This window comes from Primulina eburnea, chromosome 2 (assembly GCF_022965805.1).
Source record: "Primulina eburnea isolate SZY01 chromosome 2, ASM2296580v1, whole genome shotgun sequence".
NCBI lineage: Eukaryota > Viridiplantae > Streptophyta > Magnoliopsida > Lamiales > Gesneriaceae > Primulina > Primulina eburnea.
Genome location: NC_133102.1, coordinates 1330192 through 1351563, shown reverse-complemented (window position 1 = coordinate 1351563; position 21372 = coordinate 1330192). Strand labels below are relative to the sequence as shown.

The 21372-nt window shown below is 33.4% G+C and overlaps 5 protein-coding genes and 1 long non-coding RNA gene across 9 annotated transcripts; 4 read left to right on the top strand and 2 right to left on the bottom strand.

The window, feature by feature from the left end:
- The first annotated feature begins 1447 nt into the window (after positions 1–1447).
- On the top strand, positions 1448–2117 carry LOC140824444 (uncharacterized). Its single transcript, XR_012116348.1, has 2 exons — positions 1448–1725; positions 1890–2117. It is a non-coding gene; the product is annotated as an uncharacterized lncRNA (long non-coding RNA).
- A 2230-nt stretch (positions 2118–4347) lies between these two features.
- Positions 4348–6428, top strand: LOC140817170 (ubiquitin-conjugating enzyme E2 variant 1D-like). 2 transcript variants are annotated; one of them, XM_073176807.1, is made up of 4 exons: positions 4348–4515; positions 5453–5592; positions 5867–5992; positions 6108–6428. In XM_073176807.1, the coding sequence occupies exons 1-4, from the start codon at positions 4482–4484 to the stop codon at positions 6246–6248; spliced, it is 441 nt and encodes a 146-aa protein (XP_073032908.1). In that variant the 5' UTR covers positions 4348–4481; the 3' UTR covers positions 6249–6428. The 2 variants fall into 2 exon arrangements, with proteins under 2 accessions (XP_073032908.1, XP_073032914.1); XM_073176813.1 differs by having other exon boundaries at positions 4368–4545.
- Positions 6429–7072: 644 nt separating this feature from the next.
- Positions 7073–9728, top strand: LOC140817162 (ubiquitin-conjugating enzyme E2 variant 1C-like). Its single transcript, XM_073176796.1, has 4 exons — positions 7073–7234; positions 7988–8127; positions 8747–8872; positions 9289–9728. Exons 1-4 carry the CDS (start codon positions 7201–7203, stop codon positions 9427–9429), a joined length of 441 nt encoding a protein of 146 aa, XP_073032897.1. The 5' UTR covers positions 7073–7200; the 3' UTR covers positions 9430–9728.
- Positions 9729–10783: 1055 nt separating this feature from the next.
- On the top strand, positions 10784–11973 carry LOC140824443 (transcription repressor OFP13-like). The gene has a single exon (XM_073186034.1). The coding sequence runs from the start codon at positions 10888–10890 to the stop codon at positions 11662–11664; it is 777 nt and encodes a 258-aa protein (XP_073042135.1). The 5' UTR covers positions 10784–10887; the 3' UTR covers positions 11665–11973.
- A 4710-nt stretch (positions 11974–16683) lies between these two features.
- LOC140824442 (transcription repressor OFP6-like) lies at positions 16684–17462 on the bottom strand. Its single transcript, XM_073186032.1, has one exon. The coding sequence runs from the start codon at positions 17402–17404 to the stop codon at positions 16826–16828; it is 579 nt and encodes a 192-aa protein (XP_073042133.1). The 5' UTR covers positions 17405–17462; the 3' UTR covers positions 16684–16825.
- Positions 17463–17808: 346 nt separating this feature from the next.
- On the bottom strand, positions 17809–21187 carry LOC140817151 (uncharacterized). Of its 3 annotated transcripts, none has more exons than XM_073176769.1 (12): positions 21055–21187; positions 20944–20964; positions 20727–20827; positions 20264–20321; positions 20087–20130; positions 19903–19983; positions 19602–19672; positions 19152–19262; positions 18730–18812; positions 18391–18607; positions 18176–18259; positions 17809–18039 (listed from the first exon to the last, which is right to left on the bottom strand). In XM_073176769.1, exons 1-12 carry the CDS (start codon positions 21080–21082, stop codon positions 17970–17972), a joined length of 969 nt encoding a protein of 322 aa, XP_073032870.1. In that variant the 5' UTR covers positions 21083–21187; the 3' UTR covers positions 17809–17969. The 3 variants fall into 3 exon arrangements, with proteins under 3 accessions (XP_073032870.1, XP_073032886.1, XP_073032879.1); XM_073176785.1 differs by having other exon boundaries at positions 20727–20841; positions 21055–21142; XM_073176778.1 differs by lacking the exon at positions 20944–20964 and having other exon boundaries at positions 21034–21168.
- Between the last annotated feature and the right edge of the window lie 185 nt (positions 21188–21372).

The following is a 21372-nucleotide window of genomic DNA, read 5'->3' as shown; positions in this document are numbered from 1 at the left end:
TTAGTACATAATTTTTTTTTGCTGTCACTACTGTCGGAACATGCCTACGAGGTGGGCCGTCTCGCCATTTTGGTGGTCGGAAATTACATACATAAACCCCGTATTTTATAAAACGGGATAAGCTTAATCTATTTCGAGAGTTTTAACTATAAGATTAGGTGAGTTGGTTTACATTTGATGGTTTTGAAAATTGACATTTCAAACTCACTTATTTTATGTAACGGGATGAACCTAACCTATTTATTTACCAGCTCTACATGGTGTACATGTATATAATTTTTTTTTTTTTGAAGTAATGATGATTTTTTTATCGTCATTGATATTCACGGGAAATTTAGAGTCCGATTCCAGCAAGTGTCACCAGTCCAGACACAAATTTCGAATTTGTCATGAGCCTGAAATCACGAAGAAGACCGGTTAGAAGAAGGCCTGGAGGGTGTCCTGACGTAGTCCCTCCGACGCTCAAGTCAGACTTTAAAGATATAAGGGGGAGTAGCTAAGGGTTATGCTAAAAAATAACATATTAAATGAATCAACTGAACACTCAAACCTAATATTTATAGGAGGGTACCTAGGCCCTTGACAGACCTTCCACTTTAGTTGAGGATGGGCCAGGAGTCCCCCATCCGGTTTAGGTTTAACCCTAACGAACTCATCTATGGGGTATCACTCATTATAATCGATCGATCGTAAGACGAAGATGAAAAAATTGTTTTATATGTTTCAATAAAAAAAATTTTCAATGATTTTACAACATATATTTTCTAAAAATTCCCATTTAACTAACGACTCGTGACATCATCTTATTAAATTCGACAATTGCGATGCACATAACTTATTTTCATAAGTAACTAACTACCTACTGAGACCGCATTTTAAACAAATTGACTTCCTCCAAAAATATTTCGTAATTCAACTTACACATTAACTAACAATAAATGACACTGATGAAAATCATGACTTTAGAACAAACAAATCAACAATACAGTTAAATTATTTAAGAAATCTTGAAAGTTTAAATGCTCACGTAGGATACACACTGCATTAGAAAAATAGAAACAACTAACAATTATATGTGTGGAAAAAAAAACAAATAGTCGATGATTCATAACTCATCTAACATCAAACAAATTCGAGATGATACTCATCCTACGTGTATTTATTGAATTAACATGCGACCATAGCATTCAGGGCAACATGTCAAATGGATGCCAAATGCTTGCATGCCAATTTTTCCCCTCGAAATGAATTCTTGTGCCAAGATGAAAAATTTATGACCATAAATCTATCTGAAAACGAGAAATGGTTGATGATATTCATATGGATATTTTCAATTTTGAGAATCCTGATTTGGAGTTGGTTTAATGTATAAATACAAATAATTATCGCAGACAAAACACAAAAATATATATATAAACACATGGAGTATAGCTATCAATATAGAAAACAAGTAGGGTTTTTAAGCACATAGATTTAGCAAACCAATTTAAAATAACAAAAGGAGTGCCACAGCCAATTTACCCACCATTCTTCCAACTCCATTCAATAACTTTTTTGACACACAATTGTTTTTTCTACACCTTCCACCTCTCATCATAATTATATACACTTTAAAGCAAATCCCATCTCTCCTCTCTTCAACCCTCTCGTGTGTGTGTGTGTGTGTGTATATATAATGGCTCTTTGAGGTCCAAAACCAACAAAGTAAGACTTATATTTCAGCAAGTAAGTTCATGTTGCTGGTGCAATTACAGCCTTATTCAAATATGATATGCAAATACATGAGCTAATCAATCCTATTCCTCAGTCTGATCAGAAAAGTTAATATTAGAACTCAGTTGTAATTCAGACATCTTTTTCTCACCAGTTTCTTCTTTTGTTGTAATAAGTTGTGCAGCTGGAATATACTATTTCAAAGAGAAGAAAAAGGGTTACGTTCATATCAACAATCTTGGAAGCCATGAGTCAAAGGAATGGGCCGAAACTCGATCTGAAGTTGAATTTGTCCCCACCAAAAGTGAGCAGTCCTCGAGTCCAGTCCCCAAGCCAATCATCCCCGGCTTCTCCAACTCGCTCATGCTTGTCGTTGGAGACAAACCAGCAAGAAGAGGGCCTCCTATACTCCACCAGCCCAGAAGCGACATCCATGATGCTGGCAGGGTGCCCGAGGTGCCTCATGTATATTATGCTGGCAGAGGAGGATCCTCGATGCCCCAAATGCAAGAGCACTGTTTTACTCGACATAATCCATGATAAGAAACTCACCACCAACAAGACATAATAGTTAGAAATCCAAAGAATGATCAAAATCTTGAAATTCTGTCATTAGTATAATTACTAGGTAGTTCTCCCCCACCTTCAAGTATACAGAAAGTAGCATCATTGATGCTCCATTTCCAGTTCAGTATGCGCAAAAAAAAAAGGAAAAAAGAGTGGAGCCTTTATGGTGCTGCTTTCTTCGATTCCCTTGCTTATGTTTCTCTCCTTTTTCAAGCAGTCGAGGAAGTTGTTCCGGTCGAGCAGTGGTGTTAATGATCTCTTACTTAATACAATGTTCATGACCAAAGTTTTTCTTATCAAAATGTTGTGTGATTTCTGGTCCTCATTTTTTAAAGCCTTTCATTTCAAGACATGCTTGAGTTCTTCACCGAATCACAGCATCACACAAGCCAAAAAAAAGTCCAAGCACCGATCCGTTTTCAAGAACAAGTATATCAAAATGAGAAAAATTAAGCCCCCTTAAAATTGCTTGATGTGATACCTAACTTGAATGCAAAGCTATATCAATCGATGCAATAACATTAACCTAGCTTGTGTTTCTAAAAGTTCATTCACCGCAACGTTTACTAGTTTAACACGAATTCTGTCAATTTAATCCATTCAGAGGAAGGATGATTTTGTAATTGCACAATAGGAGAAAAGTGTGGCGTATTAGATTGAGAACCATTAATACCAAATAAATGCAAGTGTAATTGAGACCGTTGGGAAAAATGAAGCTATTACATCATATGCTAAAAATACAAACTTGAATTCAATGGAAACTATTTTTTCCTTATCTTTCCCATTCAATGCTCATCTTCACCTACTTTTTATATTGTTTTTGCGCCAATTGGCACTAAAAGCAATCTTCAGTTTTTCCTCCATTACAAATCACTCCAAATTCCACTATTATAAATCAGCTATTATTTTCGATTCCCTGGCTTAAATCTATCAAGAAAATTAATATATTTTTACGTTTAGATAAAATAATTGTCTTTGTTATAAGAGTTGTACTTGTCATGAGATTGATCGAACCGTGATACTTGAGATCTTGAGATGTTATACGGTTTAAAAGAGTTGAGTTACACCGTCATTATTAGTTATAACTTTTTGTAAAATGGTAAACGTTCGATCTTACATTCGAGTTGTTCAAGTAAACTAAAAACGATATACGGTTTGAAATCGGGTCGAGATACAAATTTATTTCTCATTTGATATGGCCAAATTTAAACTAAATAATAAATTTTTCTCATATAGAACGAAATCATGAAATAAGGTGAATTTGTTCTTATTTCCACGATTGTAAATATATGACGGGATACTTTTATTTACCAACTCAACTACAAAACCGATGAACCTCAGCAGCAGCTGCACTCATACAACATAGGCACAACTACGAAACTGACGAACCTCATATAAATTTCCAAGATGAGTCTAAGGTAATGTTAAATAGGATGGGAAATGGCAGACAGAAGCTTTCATAATCCTTATCCACCTCTTGACTTGTAAATTCATCAACAAAGAATCCTCTGCCATCTGTTTAAGCAGCAAAAATGAAAAGCATAGTGCCGGTGTTGCCCATCCAAATATTGGTGTTCCAAGACGTGCGCATGTATATCACTGGATTGAAACGAAAAAGTCGACTATAAATCTTCGAGATTCTTTCGTTGCAATGGCTTTTGATTTCTTGATGCAAGCACGAACCGCTTAACAAGATATCTCATCAATGCACTCATCAAATAATTGATGGAAATGTACCCTGTGAAAAAATTTGGTTTCGCAGTGCTCTTAATGATATAAAGCTATTTGATCAATGGATTGATGAAGCATTATCCCACAAGTTTGGCAAAAACATGGCTCCATGTACTCCATTTCAGCAACTTAGAAAATATATTCTTTGATACAACTCAATTAGTTTTTATCTTTTATAGTTCAAATACAGATTCTATTAATTTATTTTTTATTAAAAAAAATTAAGTGACCCAACTAATTAAAAAAAAATTGCTTTATACATTGAAGTGACAGTAATTTTTATTATAATTTTTTTAAAAAAAATATCTTCCAATAATTTATTTCGTATCTGCTTTATTCGGCTTTTTCACTAAATAATTTATCCTTTCCTGTCTGCGTTCAGAATCTGCGGCCATCGCATCGCCTTCAACCAAATTTTCATCCTCCATCGAATCGATATCTGCTCCGAAACCCGATACATATATCGAAGCATGACCCTCGGTTCAGGAGGATCCAGCGTCGTGGGTAAATACTAATTCATCTCTTGGAAAGAAGGTTTCCAGTGTTATTGTTTCGTTCAATCTTGTGATTTCTTATATTTTGATCGATTTCAGTTATTCTAAAGGCAAATCCGCGAATGGGTTGTTGGATTTCGTGGTTTAAGAGTCAATTCTTGGATACTAACTGCGTGTTGTTCTTGTTAAGTTGAATATCACAATTATACGGTTCAGGTTGTAATTCAAGTTTCATGCTTGAATCCGTGGTTTTCTATATCGACTAGAAATTAAGGGAGATGTTGATTGAATGTGTTTACTGTTGTCTTTGGTATGAATTGACGGAATACCTTGATTTAAAAAGTTTAGGTGAATAATTTGATTATTTATTTGTAGGGTGAACGGATTATTTCATATACTGCTTGTTCTTTTGTTCAATCCGAGTGTTGTGTTTTATGAAGCTAAATATTTCCTCGTTTAAAGACTAACCTAAATCTTGAACTGGTCCACCATTGAGATTATTGATTGGCACTCAGAAGGAAAAGTAGTATTTCCTTGTGTACTTGTGTTATGTATTTATTGTTATTAGAAGTTCAAAAGGACTTAAAAATTCATAGATAGTGATTTTTATTAAATATATGTTTGTTCTAGGAAGTCAAGAAAAAATCTTGAAAATGGTGTTTAGTGGCATGATTTTGAATTTATTCCCATGACTTATGTTGGCTTGGTGGTTGGTAAATCAAGTTCGAGTTATATCATGCAGTATGGACTTCACTTCCTATATGATATTCCTTTTTCTTTGAGTAAATGCAAATTATTTACATTTTTGTTGCTCAGTTCTCTTAACACTTGGCATTAGTCAGTTATGATAAATGGAACTCTAGTTGCCAGAGTCTCTGCTTTTTTAATTGTCGTAGCTTGATTATTATGGAAAGTTTTAGCATCTCAAGATCTCTAGTTTTGTGCAGTCCCTCGAAATTTCAGATTGTTGGAGGAACTTGAACGTGGAGAAAAGGGAATTGGGGATGGCAGCGTAAGCTATGGAATGGATGATGGAGATGATATTTACATGCGATCCTGGACTGGTACTATTATAGGTCCTCACAATGTGAGTATCCTGTTTTTATTTCATCTAACCTCATTGTTCAGTTACACAGACACACACCTCATTCCTCTGTTTCAAGATCAAGTGTTTGTACTCTCATGGAGTGTTTTGATCTGAGTACTATGGTCGTGAAATTATTGTAGAAGTGATACAACTGAAACATGTTGGCTTTATCCCTTGTTTATTTTATTTGTACTCCATGTACATTCAGTTTTGCTCATTGAACATTTGCCATGTCGATGAAAAATACTTGAATGAATTTTTTCTCCAATTTCAGTCCGTACATGAAGGGCGTATTTACCAGTTGAAGCTATTCTGTGATAAAGATTATCCGGAAAAGCCTCCCAGTGTTCGTTTCCATTCTCGGATCAACATGACTTCTGTAAACCATGATAGTGGAGTGGTATGAACACGATTATCTCTTTTGTCTATTTTCATATTATGATTTTTTATCAAGAATATGCAACTATGGTCGAGTGAGGATATTATAGTGACCATCTTATTTGTTTATGGTCCAGGTGGAACCCAAGAAATTTGGACTTCTAGCTAATTGGCAGCGAGAGTACACAATGGAGGACATACTGACACAGTTGAAAAAAGAGATGGCTGCTCCTCATAATCGCAAGCTTGTCCAGCCTCCTGAAGGGACGTATTTTTAATGTAATGGATTACAAAACATAGGGTAGTTCGGCATTAAAATGTAAAAGGAAAAGTCCATGAAGGCTTTTTCCTATCAACTCTCTTGGATTCCTTCTCTCTGCTGCAACTCCCTTTTTCGTCCTTGAGATTTCTTATTGTGAATTACAAGTATGACATTATTATATAAACCTTTCTGTTGACGAGTGCTGTTTTTCGGTTTCTTTTCCTCTGATCTTTCACGGCGTGTGATTTCTCTATTGGTTATAGCTGTATTTCGTGTAAGTTTGTCTTGGATAGTGAAGGTTTTATGTTTCGCTTGGACTGATGATGGATTTGTTTTCAAATCTTAAGACTTATTTGGATTGACTAAATTTAATTGAGTTTCAAATTCATTTTATATTACGTTAAATAATTTAAATTGAACAACAGTAGCTGATGAGTGTACTGGTTATTTTGAAAATTATTTTTTTATTAATAATATTTCTATAAATACTCATATATAACAAGTATTTTTATTAAATATCTTTTTTAATAAATGAAAAATATAAAGTTTATCGGGATAAAATTAAAAATGAAGTTATCAGTTAAAAAAAAATTTATACATTTTTTTAAATATACAAAAATTTATTTGATTTTCTCAAATATATATATATATATATATATATATATATATATATATATATGTATATGTATGTATAATAGTGTGAATTGATAATAATAGAAAATTTTAAAAAAATTTAAAATTTATAAATAAGTTATATAAATGTAATAATAAAAATATTTTTATTGTTTTAAAAAATTCAAATCCATTACATCCTCATTCTTTGTAAGATTTCACTCCTTTAAGTCCCCATCAGATATTAATCTCTCTTAAAATCTCAAAAGATTATATCAACCCGTCTTCTCCAAAATATCTTTCTTGCTGCGATTAGCTTCGATCTCTTTTCATATCCTGATTCTCGTATAGACGCCATGACCCCCTGTTCGGGAGGATCCAGCATCGTGGGTCAGCTCTCTCTCCGTTCACGAAGAAAAAGTTTTTTGAAATTATTTAATTTTTCAATCTCTTGTTTTCTCTGAATTTTTTTTTTGTCGATTTTTCATGGTTAACCTGCAAAATGGTTGTTTTATTTTGTGAAAAATAGTAATAGTGCGCTGGCGCGCACTATATTGAACAATTGGTATAAGAGTGAAAATGCTGGATTTTTTTTAAATGTGCTGGTAGTTCTTTTTGAGTTGATTGATCAGATTGTGCCTATGGATATTAATTTATGCTTCTGTTGATTATCTAAACCCTTTTGTGTTGGTATCTTCGGAAAATTGTTATTGAAAGAAACGCGTATTTTGTGATGGAGTTGATTAATCTAGCTTCTATTTGATTTCTTTACTTTTAATGGATGACTTGTTGGATAATTTATCATCCTGTGAATATTTGTAGGCGCGCTAGAATTTTGATTTCTTCTCAATCGCTTGATTGTTTCTGCGTGTTATCGACGGCACTGTGTTTATTAACAATGTTTACTTTATATGCGAAATGTCACAGTTATTACTGCTTCTTCGAGTAGTAGTGACTAGTGAGGAAAAGATTGAGATGGTTTCATTTAGATTTTTCATTTCATGAATATCATGGGAACCAAATCTCCAGTTATAAGCTCAGGAAACATGTACTTGGTTTTATTGAACTTACTCCTTTTGGCGTTTAAGTGTTTGCGTGATATGTTTGTAATTTAACATCTGAAAACTTAATACTTTTTTGTAGTCCCTCGAAACTTCAGGTTGCTTGAGGAACTCGAACGTGGAGAAAAGGGAATTGGAGATGGAGCTGTAAGCTATGGAATGGATGATGGAGATGACATTTATATGCGATCCTGGACTGGTACCATAATAGGTCCTCACAATGTGAGCATCTTCTTGCATGTCATCTCATTTGATGGGCAGTGATGTGAATTCAAACCTTTTCTTGTGCATCGGTACATTATACATTTTATCTTTTACAAGAGAATTCATAGATGATTAGTACTCCATAGACACTATAATAAATATATCTTTTACCGTGTGAGGATTAAGGATACAAGGTTTCCGAATTGCTTCATCTATGTTAAGTGGAATTGTTTGTAGGTTTAAGTTATGTTAGTTAGTAATGCTAGAAGCCATTGCCTGTGGCGATTGTTCAGTGGATATGAATTTATCCTTTTGTGTTGGGATGAATCCCATTAAAATTTTAATGCTACATTAGATGACAGCGCTGCGGTAGTACTTGACGTTCATCTTACAAACTTTTATAGACTCCTTATAAATATTTTGCACTGTAATTACTTTAGTTGTAGATTGTGATCATGTTTCAGTAGAATGGCTCTAATTTCAGCAAGTGTGCTTTCATTTCTCGAGAGAATATAAATTTTCTAATGCATATTGCCCCCATTAAATGTTGAGCTTAGTAGCTGACTGTAGTTTGCTAAATATTTTTCACCTAATCCGTCCCAATAACTTGAATGCGTTGAAATCTTTTTCCTGTTAGTCTGTACATGACGGGCGAATATACCAGTTGAAGCTCATTTGCGACAAAGATTATCCAGAGAAGCCTCCTGCAGTCCGTTTCCATTCTCGGATTAACATGACATGCGTAAACCATGAAAATGGAGCGGTACGAACACAATTATCTCATATCTATCTCAATACATTTGTCATAGAGAGACCTTGTCACTGTATCGTTTTAAGATTGTGAATATAGAAATAGACTAGTTTGTTTAAATTTTATTCTGCCTTATACTTGCATCAAGGCTTGTATCATAGTTATTCGCATACAGACAAGCCTAGGTGTAAGATGGAGTTAATGATTTTTCTTGTTTTTTAATGTCACTTCAATCTATATGGGGATAAAATCTCATCTTTTGAGCTCTAAACTATCTTGAAACCTTTTTTTCCCCTGGGTTTTATGTTGATTTTTCCACGAAACACCATTTTATTAAATTCTCATCAAGTTAAGCGTATTTTTGCAACTCCTAGCTCTGTCAAAGCATATACAAGTGGAATTATTGATGTGTGATCTCTACCATATAGGTGGAAGCAAAAAAGTTTGGACTTCTATCAAATTGGCAAAGGGAGTACACCATGGAAGACTTACTGACTCAGTTGAAGAAAGAGATGGCTGCCCCTCATAACCGTAAGCTGGTCCAGCCCCCCGAAGGTACCTATTTCTAGTGTAAAGATACCGAATCAGGCTCCATAATATCTGTGTGTAGTAATTGGATTAAGATGTCAAGGGGATTTCATCAACTCTCATGGATTCATGATTTATTCTTCTGCTGCTGCCGCTGCTGCACCCCATTTGGGAAACTGTGTTGTTGGTATGTTTGGTTAATGGAATTTCTGCTTAAGATGATCAAATGTAATTTGTATCAACATTTCAACTTGGGACTTGATCCGTTGAGGTTAGGTCGAAGGTTAATGCCTTAGAATTCCAAAAGTAGTAATAATATCAATTCTCTTGTTTGTTGTTACCGCGATCATAGCCTTAAGGTGCCTTTTAATTGTTTGGCTTAATGGTAATATTCAAGCTATTTTCACATTACGGACTATGCTTTGTATGTCGTAATACACTGTCATGCCATTTGCAAATAAAATTTTAGATAAAGAAAAAATTATACCAGTATTATTATATTCTAAAAAAATATTTCACATAAAATTTAAATTTAATATACATACATATATCACTTGTCAAAAATCGCTAACACGTAATTTAGATATTAATATGTGATGATAAAGAAGTAAACTTAATTAGCGGGCACTCTACTAATCAACGTTGACAGGGTAAAAATCCAATTTTAAATAAACTGAATTAGTAAACTTAAAGTAAGCATTTTGTGAGTTGGTCAGTATCTGAATCGTACTTGAAATGAAAAATAATATTTTGATATAAAAAAATAATATTTATTCATGAGTCGGGTATCGATACAACCCTTTGCTTTTTAGACAGTAGTCTAGCCTTTACAATAGTTTTTAGTCATTAAATGTCATATAATCCCACCTAAACAAACAAAAAAATCATGAAAAATTGATATAATTAAACTGGACCACTGTTAGGTCGATGTGATGGGACACAGATTTTAATAAATAACGTCTTCAAATTCCTCAACAAGTTCGTTCATTCTACTTCTACCAGTATTAAATGGTCTGGTGATCAGACAATTTAATTAGGTGAAGATTAAATAAAGATAAAAAAAATAGAAAATTAATAATATATATATATATATATGGTCCTGTATCCATACCAAACCTCTGGAGTAGAGCCTCCAGCAATTAAAAGTATAGATCATATATGCGTGTGCTTCGATGTTTAGCATTTATTTAATTTTAAGCATAGCAAGGAAAGAACTCGTATTGAAATCAATGCCCTTTAGTTTCGTTGCGATCATATACATATCAAATTGCATTAATTCTCTGGAACCTAATTTTGTAATTATTGTGTAAAATATTTATTTTTTAATACATTTTACAATCGAATATTGATGTCAAAATCTCCCGTTGGCGTTGAACCAACCCTGTCCAAGCTTTTAATGCATCGTACTAATAAAACTTGAAAAAAAAAAACGTTACACCAATCCTCCCAACCAGATTTCTCTCCTGGCTGTCACAAAACTTGGTAGAAAACCAGCCCAAATGAGCAAGAAAATGAAGCTGCCATTTACGCTCAAACCCACAGAAAACGCCGCCGCCGCCTCTCCTTGGTTATGGCCAACCTGTGTAAACAACCCCAGAACCCACTCTTTCCGTTCCAACTCCAACGAAAGCAGTTACAAGATTACGAATTCAACCAGCTATTTCGAAGACCATGATAGGAATAACATTGAATTTATCGACAACGTCCCGGATTCATTTTTCAGCGCCACTGCCTATTTTAACTCAGAAATTTCAATCATTGGTCAGCAGAATCCGAACGGCAATGATGCATCTGCAGCTACTGCGGTGGTTCAAGGTTTGAAGTCAAACAGGCTGTTCTTCAAACCTGGAGAGACGAGTTCCATCCTGGAAGAAGCCAAAACCCGCGTCTTCCCACGTATGAAAAGTGTAAAAATCTTGGCTATGGATTCCAGGGACCCTTTCACAGATTTCAGGGTTTCAATGGAGGAAATGGTGGAAGTTTGTGGCTTGAAAGATGATTGGGATTGCTTGGAGGAGCTCTTGGCTTACTATCTGAGAGTAAATTGCAGAAGTAATCATGGTTATATCATCAGAGCGTTTGTGGATTTGCTGCTCCATCTTCAAAATCTTGCTGTTTCAGCTAGAGTTTCTTCAAATCCTGCAATCATCGATAAACGCTGCTCATTTTCTTCAAATGCTACTCAGTACTGTTCTTTCACTTCTCATATGTCGGTTCCTTCTTCCACTTCTTCATCAGCCAGCCCATGTTTGTCTTCCCTGGAAAATGAAGATTAGATTAATATTCAGGGCAAAAAAATGTTTAAATCATTAGGTATATCGATTATATTAGGAGAAAAAATATACTTAAAATATTTAGTTTCAGAAAATTAGTGGCAGTTTATTTTGTTAACCCTCGTGTTTGGTCTGGCATCGGAGTTAACAGTACTGTAGAAAAGGTGATTGGAGGAACTTGCTCGTCGGCGTATATGAAATATGACGATGAAGAAGACAGTTGAAATTTCGCCGGTTTGCCATAAATTAATGATATCTTTATTTAACTAGCTTATTGTGAAGGTAAATACTCGTGTGAGACGGTTTCATGGGTCGTATTTTGTGAGACGGATCTTTTATTTGGGTCATTCATGAAAAAATATTATTTTTTATGCTAAGAGTATTACTTTTTGCCTACTTTTTATTGTGATAAGCGTTTAATATTAACAAAATAACTGAAAATTTAAGACGAATGGATGAGCTATATAAATTTTTTTAGATTATAGTTATTGGGATTATAAGATTTGGAGTCTATGAAAAACTACATGTGCATGCATGTACCTCTTAATCACACGTAAAGATTTCGTATATTTCAATTATATATGTTAGTCGGGCTTAGCTACCGTTTTTGTACAAACCAATTCCAGCGAATCTTTTCATTTTTTATGAGGTTAGAATCACAGCTGTTACATTTTGATTTTTCGATGTATATTGAGTAAATTTCGTATAATGTAATATTATGTAAATCATATTATTCTGATAAACCAATTTAGCAGATGAACGAACTCTTGATTATTGATCAAAAATTTATCTATTACAATTTACACCCATTCTAATATCGTTCAAGTGATGGTACATTGAGTAATGCGTACTTTTTCTTGTGTTGCCTGGTTTATTTTTAGTATAGAAAATTAAGTGAAAACATCATTTCCCAAGGTTTTTTTATAGGTCATTGGTAGCATTTAATAATGGGCCAAGGCCCAGTCACAATGGGTGTCTAAAGTAAGGGTGTTAAATCAATGTTTCATCAACTCCACACGATTAAATCTGAAAAAAATCAGGTTTGAGTTTGAGGTTTTAGGGTTCGGATCAGATAGGCTTGAATCTAATAACTGACCCGAAAAAAATGATCGGATTGATTTGGGTTGGGTTGGATTGGATTGGGTTGAGTTTAGGTCAACCCGGGTTGAGATTGACCCGAAAATTTTAATTTTTTTAAAAAATATATATATAATTAATAAATATTGTCTACATTTTTATATATTGTCTATATGAAAAAAATATCTATTGTATATTTATATAATAAATTTTCATAATTTAATATTTATTTTGATTTTAAAACAATTGTTTATTTGATTTTGATTTAGTACATATATTTTATTTTTCTACAATTAGATTTTCAAATTTAAATCATGTGTTTAAATTAATTTTATTATTTTATTTAATTTTCTTTTAAAAAAATTCAAAATCGGGTTGATTCGGGTTCGGGTTCGGATTCGGATTGAGAGTTTTCGGGTTGACTCGGATTCGGGTTGGGTTCAAGTTGAATAATTTTTTAATAGTATTAATGCTCAATATGATCCAACCCACTCAAATTGACACCTTCAGTATGAAGTATTCCAAAGTCTCTAATAATTTAACCCCCAAAAAAATGTTTATGTTAACATTTAAATGTAATTTTCAAACACAAAACGCATGTTTGAGGAATATATTTATGAATTCCCTATATACCGACACGTTCCATATCACAAATAATTTATTTATTATTATAAATGTCAGCATTTGTTATTAGATGAATTGCAAGTTGATAAAAAAATTTCGAAAAAGAAAAATTATTAGGAGCAACAGTCAAATCAACAAGTTTAAGTTGTAGTATGACTTAAAATATTTAATTAATTTTTTATTATAATATTATTTGGCAACGTAACAGTTTCTACAATCTCGATTGGAAATAACTAAAAATCATGTTGAATGACTAAAAACGAGCCGATTCTAAATTTAAAATATAATTCTCGAATTCGAAATATCCCCAACATATAAATTAATCTTTTAGAAAAACTTACGATAAAGTGTGTGGATGTCTTTTTCTCCAAAGTCCATTGATTTTAAACTTTAATCATGAATTGTCCATACGTACTTTGATTTCAGTCCACATCTTTTCATATATATATATATATATATAAGAGTTACATTTAAGTGTGAGATATCACAAATTAAGACTATTGCACAAGAATTAATGTGACAACGACAGATTAAATAATCTTGAGTTGAAAGCATTACAAAGAGACAATAATTGCATTACAAAAGTTAGGTGTAGTTACTTTTGAACAAATTCAATTGCATGAGCTCAAGAATATTAACTAGAAAAAAACATCGATTATTTGAATATATATTTCGAACGAACAAATTTAATTTTTAGTTATCATAAATTATGTATAAAATAGGGTTACAATTTTAAAAAAAAAGCGAGAAAATTTTTCTATGAGGCAAGTCCTTTTGTATGTGGAAAAGGTTGGAGCAATGGGGGTCGCTTGTTCCCGTATCTAAGCGAGCAGTGATAAATTTAAGTGATTTTTGGTGTTTGACAAGAGTTGACAGATCAAAAGGTTTTACAACTCAATGGAGGCCTCAAATTTTGATGCTTTAAATCAAAACATTTCAACTCATTGGGAGAAAAAAAAAAGTTGCTTCGGTCCCTTGATTTTACTAATCGTTTGATTTTCAAGAATCTGTGTTTTATGTCCAATTTTTGGCCAACAAGATTAGCATTTCCCCTAATCTAATTTTAAGATAAAAGATATCGATGTGATAAGAACCCATCATTTAGTACATAAAATGACACTAAACAACCATACAATATATCGTTAAGAAGCACGTTTTGGCAAGGAATTTGTACTATTTATATTTCTTATAATATATATACATAACGAATATTGATTATAATAATAGTAATAAATCTAATTTTTAGCCTATTTCTGAAAAATATAGTTTTTATTTGTTAGAAAACTATTGATCCTTTTGTAACAAAAATCGGTCCCATGATATAATAATGCTGATCATAATTCTGCTATGCAATTGTTCGGTGTTTTCTTTCGTAACATATAAAAAGATGTCTCCCACTGAGACAATACTCTAAAATTGTTCACATGGTTTCGGTCTTTTCTGTCTCAACCTCAACCTAACTTCAACCTTTTTAATGTAATAACACAATTCTAGTTCGAGAAAGGAGCTGAAAATGGCCACATTCTTGAAATCATGAATTATTAATATTGTGGAGCACAAAGAACTTGCTCCTCCGCCACAAAATCGACCATTTTTTTTTTATAATGTTCGATTTACGAATTATATTTTTGATGAAATATTTGAAGGATAGGCGATTTATAGTTTATTTCTTGGATTCGAAAATATAAGAAGCTGATCGAGTGTTATAAAAGTTAAACCCTGCCAAGCATTTAATTAGTGTTCTTTGGACAGAAGCAACATTGCAAGGCAGGAAGAAAAATATATTTTGCCCTTGATATTGGACAAGATCTAAACAGTAGACTCAGCCCAATTTTTGCGTAGCAATTAAATATTTTCAACATCGAATCATTATCAATATTGCCTAAATCTATGATCTTTAATTGGTAGTTGTCTTACGTCAATTAGATCAAATTTTTGAGACTATATATGTATGAACTTAGACAATCATTCTTTCTCTTGAGCTAACTTTTGGGATTGAGTTAAGTACAAGTCTCAATCTTAATATGACAACATCAACAGGAAGACAAAGTTGTATCCGATCAGGAACCATGATAATTTGATACGATGAACACTCATCTTGCAAATCTACGTGAACATCGACTGAAATCACGTCCGTCAATGCCTGATAATCAATTGGCGCGAGTGAGCAAGTCTCTCCGAAAACGTGCATATAAAGTAAGGAACAAAGAATAAGTAACGTATAAAAAAGAAGAGGTAATAATTTCACGCATTTAAAATAAATTCCGTATTTGCCTGTCCAAGGCTATAGCTGAGTTATATAATTAATGAACTTATCGATAATTAATTAATTGGCACGCAATTTTTGGGGTTGTGAGTGAAGTACTACTCAGACTGCTGCAGAATGGACAATTTCTTTTCTTATGAAATGAGGATCGATCAGTAATTTAATGATCAGCCACTGTTACACCTATATATCACATCGCCTCAATCAATTTCACTTCCCATTAATTAAAAACTAAAGTACATAGTAATTTCTTTACAAAACCTACACTTGAGAATTTGTTTTTTTTAAAAAAATTCATAATCCCAAAAGATCAGTTAATTGAGATCGATCGATCGATATATGGTTTTATTTTTAACACCAAAGTAGATTTTGATCAGAAATTTCATATATTTAAAGAATATATATATAATATCACAAGACAATAAATATACATGCGCGTATTATTAAATATGACAAAAATTTGTGTGAGACGGTCTTACGAGTTGTATTTGTTAGACGAATCTCTTGTTTGGGTCATCCATGAAAAATTATTGTTTTTTATGTTAAGAATATTACTTTTATTTTGAATATCAATAGGATTGACCAATCTCAAATATAAAGATCCGTGAGACAATCTCACAAGAGACGTATTATTAAATATTTGAAAATTTATATCAACTTGATTTAATATAAAATTAAATTACCAAGAACAATCAAAGATATCACGGATAAGAGAAAGGACAATTAATAAGTTGGACATACGAGTCGTATCAATAGGACTAATTAATTGATTGCCTTATTAAATTGCATTAAAATGTACAGCAACTACACTACTTTTTTTTTTTTTGAATTTGAATAAGCAACAAGTACATTTTCAAACCCTAAATTAAATTTTCATATTCCGATGTTTAGACATGTATATCTTCTTTAAAAAAATAGAATAATTGATTTCAAATTACATAATTAGGGATTCTTTGCATAAATTTGTTGTTTTATTCAGTGAACTTGTGAGAAAATATGAACAGTCTTTAAATTAAATTAAAAGGAGTGAGTTTATAATAATATTAGGGATAATTATAATTATAAAATCAGTTCGTAAGGAGCAACTGATACATAGCAATATACATCAAACACAGTTACAGATAGTCTGCAATAATTCTAGATTCTAAATAATTTAGACGATTTCATCGTGCATGCATGAGAATCTTTCATAGATAATTAATCTAGTCGAAATCGAAATTCCGGGGTATCACGTGACTTCCACGTCCCGGGCAAGTTTGGAGACGAAGAGGCATTCGGCCTAATAGAGTAAACCCCATTCCAGATCTCTGTGAAAGCTCTAACAATTATCCCGTGATAGTACGGAGAGTTCAGCTGCAAGAAGCAGTTCAGAAGCTCTTTCAGGTCATCTTTAGCGTAAATCTGCTTCTCCAGGATCATCTGCAGCATGGAGTGGCGGAAATCAAGATATGGGTCGTCGGAATCTTTCTCCACCGCAACACTCTCCCCGCCGATTCTGCCGAAGCCCTGAACAGCCTTCAGGCTCTTGATTTCTGAGGCGGTGTCGGAGGGTGAGGAGTAGAGTGACCGAGGGGTGTTGAAGACGGAGGAGAAGGTTGTGGTGGTGGTGCTCCATGAGCTGGGGGAAGCGCCGGAGCAGGAGGAGGAGTTCTTTGGTCTACAGATTTTTGGGTTTTGGTGGAGTATGGAGGAGATTTTGGGCCTTCTGCAGGTGCTGATGCAGCCTAAATCTACGGTGACTGAATTGAGAATGAAGTTTTTCTTGATTTTAGACATTGCAGATATGAACAGAGGCGGAAGAAAATAAAATATGGTTTTTTTGTTGTCTGTGTGAATATTATATATATGTGAGGGCCTATTTGTAGCAAACTTTATTGATTATCCTCTTGGACACAATTATTTGATTTTGTACCACATAGGAATATATATATATATATATATATATATATATATATATATATATTAATTGAAAAGACTTCTTCCATTTTTCCATCCGAAATTTGATACAATATATGGGTTTTTTTTTTTACAAAATGGAAGCGGAAGCCTAAAAGACAAATTCGAAACTCGTGTTTGCTTAAGCAGCCTTTTAACCAACTTTTGCATCAAAGCAGTACTTTTTTATTTCTCCATAAATACCTTTTTTAAAAGATATTTTTGATAAAAATAACTTTTTATATCCAAATGCACACTCAAGTAAAGTTTAGCTACGATTTATTAATTAGACATAGGATATGATGATTTTCATGAATTACGAAATCACATTTTAATCTTAAAAATGCTAATACATATAAGGTTACAATTCTTGGCAACGATATATGCTGTCCAATTTGTTTGGGCTTCAATCGGTCCTTGGGCCACTAGCGAGAAGCGCATCAGCTACTGAGTCCAGGTCTTGGGGGAAAAACACCCTGCACATTAACCAGTCCGTACACATTATGCTTTCAGAACGGAGCAGCAGCAGCATCATGATCAGCCAATACTATGATGAAAATGTTTAGCAATTTATTATACTCGTTTACAGAGGAAAACGAGAAAGTATGCGACCTGCAAGTGTTGTGGTACAAGGTTTTGCTCACTTGATCAATGTCCGAAACACCTTTAACGCCAGCAACCACCTCAAGCACCTGCCTGGAAAAGTTAACAGTATTATTCGACATTGTGCGATTACATAGAGACTGTTGAGGGAAAAATAAGTCTCTTGTACAAACGGGATAAGAACAGAATCAAATGCATGGGTATTTCAATGTCTTTCCACTCACCGTACTAAACATGGTTCGTTGCGACCTTTGACAACACACTCGGGATCATACTTCTCCTTTTTCTTTGAAGGCCATAAAGATTTCACAAAATTAATTCCAGCGTGTGTATTCTTGATTTCACAGTAAGGAGAATCTGTTTCGATCATCATTCTTTCAAGAGGAATCCCCTTTACAACATTGAGATTCTCAGTAGTCTTCAAAGAGCATCCATTTACACCTTCAAAAGAAAGAATCAAATAAGATAAAAAATAATTCTTAAAAAAATCGATACTCAATACATTAAAAGATGCCGAGGGACATATCAAAATTCAACCAATGCGGAATCAATATGGAATTCACCTAGAAATAGATTGTCAAATGAAAGAAGCTGATCACGATCTTCTGCACTGCCTGTAAAAGAATGAGCAACCCCAGAGCAGAAACTGCCAGGAATTTTTTTTTTTTTTAAAAAGACAAAATGGATGAACTACAGATCTGGATTTGGCATTAAAAATTAAAATGCAGCAACTGCTTGGCATTTTCATACTTTTTATTATAGCAACATGAAAAACATTAGAAGATTGATTGACACCAAGAGATAGAGGATAAGGTATTCTAAATATGAGAGTTTTTTCGAGGTTTCTCAACAAGTAAATGAAAAAAATATCTCAACAGACACCTTTTAATGATTACCATGACACTGAGGCATCATTATTTGCATTTACTGTATTATTAGCGGCGGAAATGGCTATTAACACGTTGCAGTCAGTTTTAAATCTTACCTATGTTTGTTTTGCTCAAGAATGCCACAGAAATCTTCAGCAGCAGCTCGCATGTGGAGAAACATTGGTAACTTTGTGGCATATGCTAATTGAAATTGCTTCTCAAAGTACCTGAATTTTACTATTTCAAAAACAGAAAGATTTGCCACTAGAAAAAGAATGATATGTACAAAATAGAGATTTAAGAAACAATAAGATTATATATCACATGCACAAATAAAACTCCCAGAGATTCACTACCACTTCTTTCAACTCAGACCTCCTAATGCAAGATCAGAGGAAGAAAAAGAACAACATTAGAAAAAAAACTTAAAAAAAACAATAATAAGCAAGTTGTTCGAAAATTAGACATCCAAATGCAAGAGCAGAGGAAGGAACTAAAAAAAAACAATAATAAGCAAGTTGTTCGAAAATAGAAATCCAAATGCAAGAGCAGAGGAAGGCACATACTTCTTTTGAATTTCAGGCGGGCAAAAGTGAAGCCTATCATAATCCAATCCACATTCTCCAACTGCCACCACCTTGCTTGAAATTAAGTTGACAGCAAAGAAATGACCAACAACTTCTTCATTAATCATGACATGATTTAAAAATAGGAATGACTCACAGTGCTGATCAAATAATGTAGCACCAGTTGCAATAAAGATCATAGGCTACCTCAAACTAGTAATTTAATTAAAGGCGTGATTTTTATTTTTATTTTGTGAAAGCTAGGAATGAAAATCTATTCACAGTGCTCGCATAAACATACTTTGCCTTTCTCAACTCCTTCTTTTGCCAAAGACAAAAGAGCCTCAAAATGCTTCTCTGCATCACCGCTGTCGTCAAATTCCTAATGGGAGGAATCAAAGATTAAATAATCTCAGGAAGATAAAATCTTATGATTATGAATATTTGGTTTGTGTTGACACATAAATGCGGGTATAGAATCTCACATTACATCTTGTTGGATGCACACCAACAGTGCAGAAAAGTCTTGCTGTAAAGACATGCATATTCACAATATAAGCAAGCATAGTATAACGAAGAGGAAAACTAGTCGACAATAGCAAAAATCAGCAACACCGCACTTATATAGTGTAAAGTTATAAAGTAGAATATGAAGAGCTGACCATCAGTTTCGGCGATAGCAAGAGCTTCCTTTGACTCCTCAAGGGATCCTCCAGTGACCTGAATCAGCAATCATAGAATCATACATTTTCAGAAAATCCAAGATGAAAACACAAGACTTGTCGTTAGCTCACCTGATTCAACTCTAAAATTTAAAAATCACTTCTCAAACAGAAAATGCAGTTGAACATGACAAAAATATTTTGAAGTGTCAGCATTAACGTCGCAGAAACTTTGATTTATAGATATTCATACCACCACAGATTATAATTAAGCCAAAGATTTTCATTTCTCAACCTTCGTTCGCTCAACATTTCTCTTGGCAACCACTCAAACCGTTTAAATGCCAAATTTATCCCCGAAGAACTTGATTTCGACGATTCATTTGACATTTAACGCTCTTCCGCAACAAAACCAATTACAGAAAAAAATCCATAAAATAAAATAATAGGCTGAAAAATATACAATAATCCGATTGACACCAGCGTTCCAAGCCCTGCTGAGCACGGTGGAAATATCAGCTACATGATAATGCTTCCCATTATACATTCCTCTGAACATACCATCTGCATTTATTCTTCTATAAATTTTATTACTAAAAAAAATCAAGACTGCTTACAGAGATTTATTAGAAAAAGAGAGAGAAAGACAAGAAAAGAAAAACGAAATCGCACATTTATACCTGTGAAATTGACGGCTATATCTGTAATCGAAACAAGCAGAAAAACAGCGAATTGGATTAAAAAACGGTCGTGAACAAAAATAGAAGAACAGAAAAGGTGAAATTACGTGCCTATCATCTTCATGCTGCTGCTTGTCATGACCAATATGTTCAGAGAGAAGTGTCTGTGAAAATGTCCGTGAAAGGACAGGTTGAACGGAAGTAATCAGCGATTTTTCTTCTTTTAAAAAAAATAATTCCTGAAGAAGTCGTCTAAGTCGTGTTTTCTATTTTAAGTACACGTTTTATAAAGTAATCCACAAAACGAAATATTTATTTTTCCCAGTCTCATAATTTCTTCATGGCGAAACGCTTTTTGCCATCTATATAAAAATAAATAAAATAAATTAACATTCACAATAAAAAATAATATTTTTTTATAAATAATCC

Excerpts from the sequence above, each read along its gene's own strand:
- LOC140817170 (XM_073176807.1), top strand. The coding sequence starts at position 4,482 with ATGACCCTCGGTTCAGGAGGATCCAGCGTCGTGG. Across the intron at positions 4,516-5,452 it reads AGGAGGATCCAGCGTCGTGG|TCCCTCGAAATTTCAGATTG; the intron begins GTAAATACTAAT and ends AGTTTTGTGCAG. Across the intron at positions 5,993-6,107 it reads TAAACCATGATAGTGGAGTG|GTGGAACCCAAGAAATTTGG; the intron begins GTATGAACACGA and ends TTTATGGTCCAG.
- LOC140817162 (XM_073176796.1), top strand. The coding sequence starts at position 7,201 with ATGACCCCCTGTTCGGGAGGATCCAGCATCGTGG. Across the intron at positions 8,128-8,746 it reads CCATAATAGGTCCTCACAAT|TCTGTACATGACGGGCGAAT; the intron begins GTGAGCATCTTC and ends TTTTCCTGTTAG. Across the intron at positions 8,873-9,288 it reads TAAACCATGAAAATGGAGCG|GTGGAAGCAAAAAAGTTTGG; the intron begins GTACGAACACAA and ends TCTACCATATAG.
- LOC140824443 (XM_073186034.1), top strand. The coding sequence starts at position 10,888 with ATGAGCAAGAAAATGAAGCTGCCATTTACGCTCAAACCCACAGAAAAC.
- LOC140824442 (XM_073186032.1), bottom strand. The coding sequence starts at position 17,404 with ATGTCTAAAATCAAGAAAAACTTCATTCTCAATTCAGTCACCGTAGAT.
- LOC140817151 (XM_073176769.1), bottom strand. The coding sequence starts at position 21,082 with ATGACAAGCAGCAGCATGAAGATGATAG. Across the intron at positions 20,828-20,943 it reads TATAGCCGTCAATTTCACAG|ATGGTATGTTCAGAGGAATG; the intron begins GTATAAATGTGC and ends GAATAAATGCAG. Across the intron at positions 18,040-18,175 it reads TTGTACCACAACACTTGCAG|GGTGTTTTTCCCCCAAGACC; the intron begins GTCGCATACTTT and ends GTTAATGTGCAG.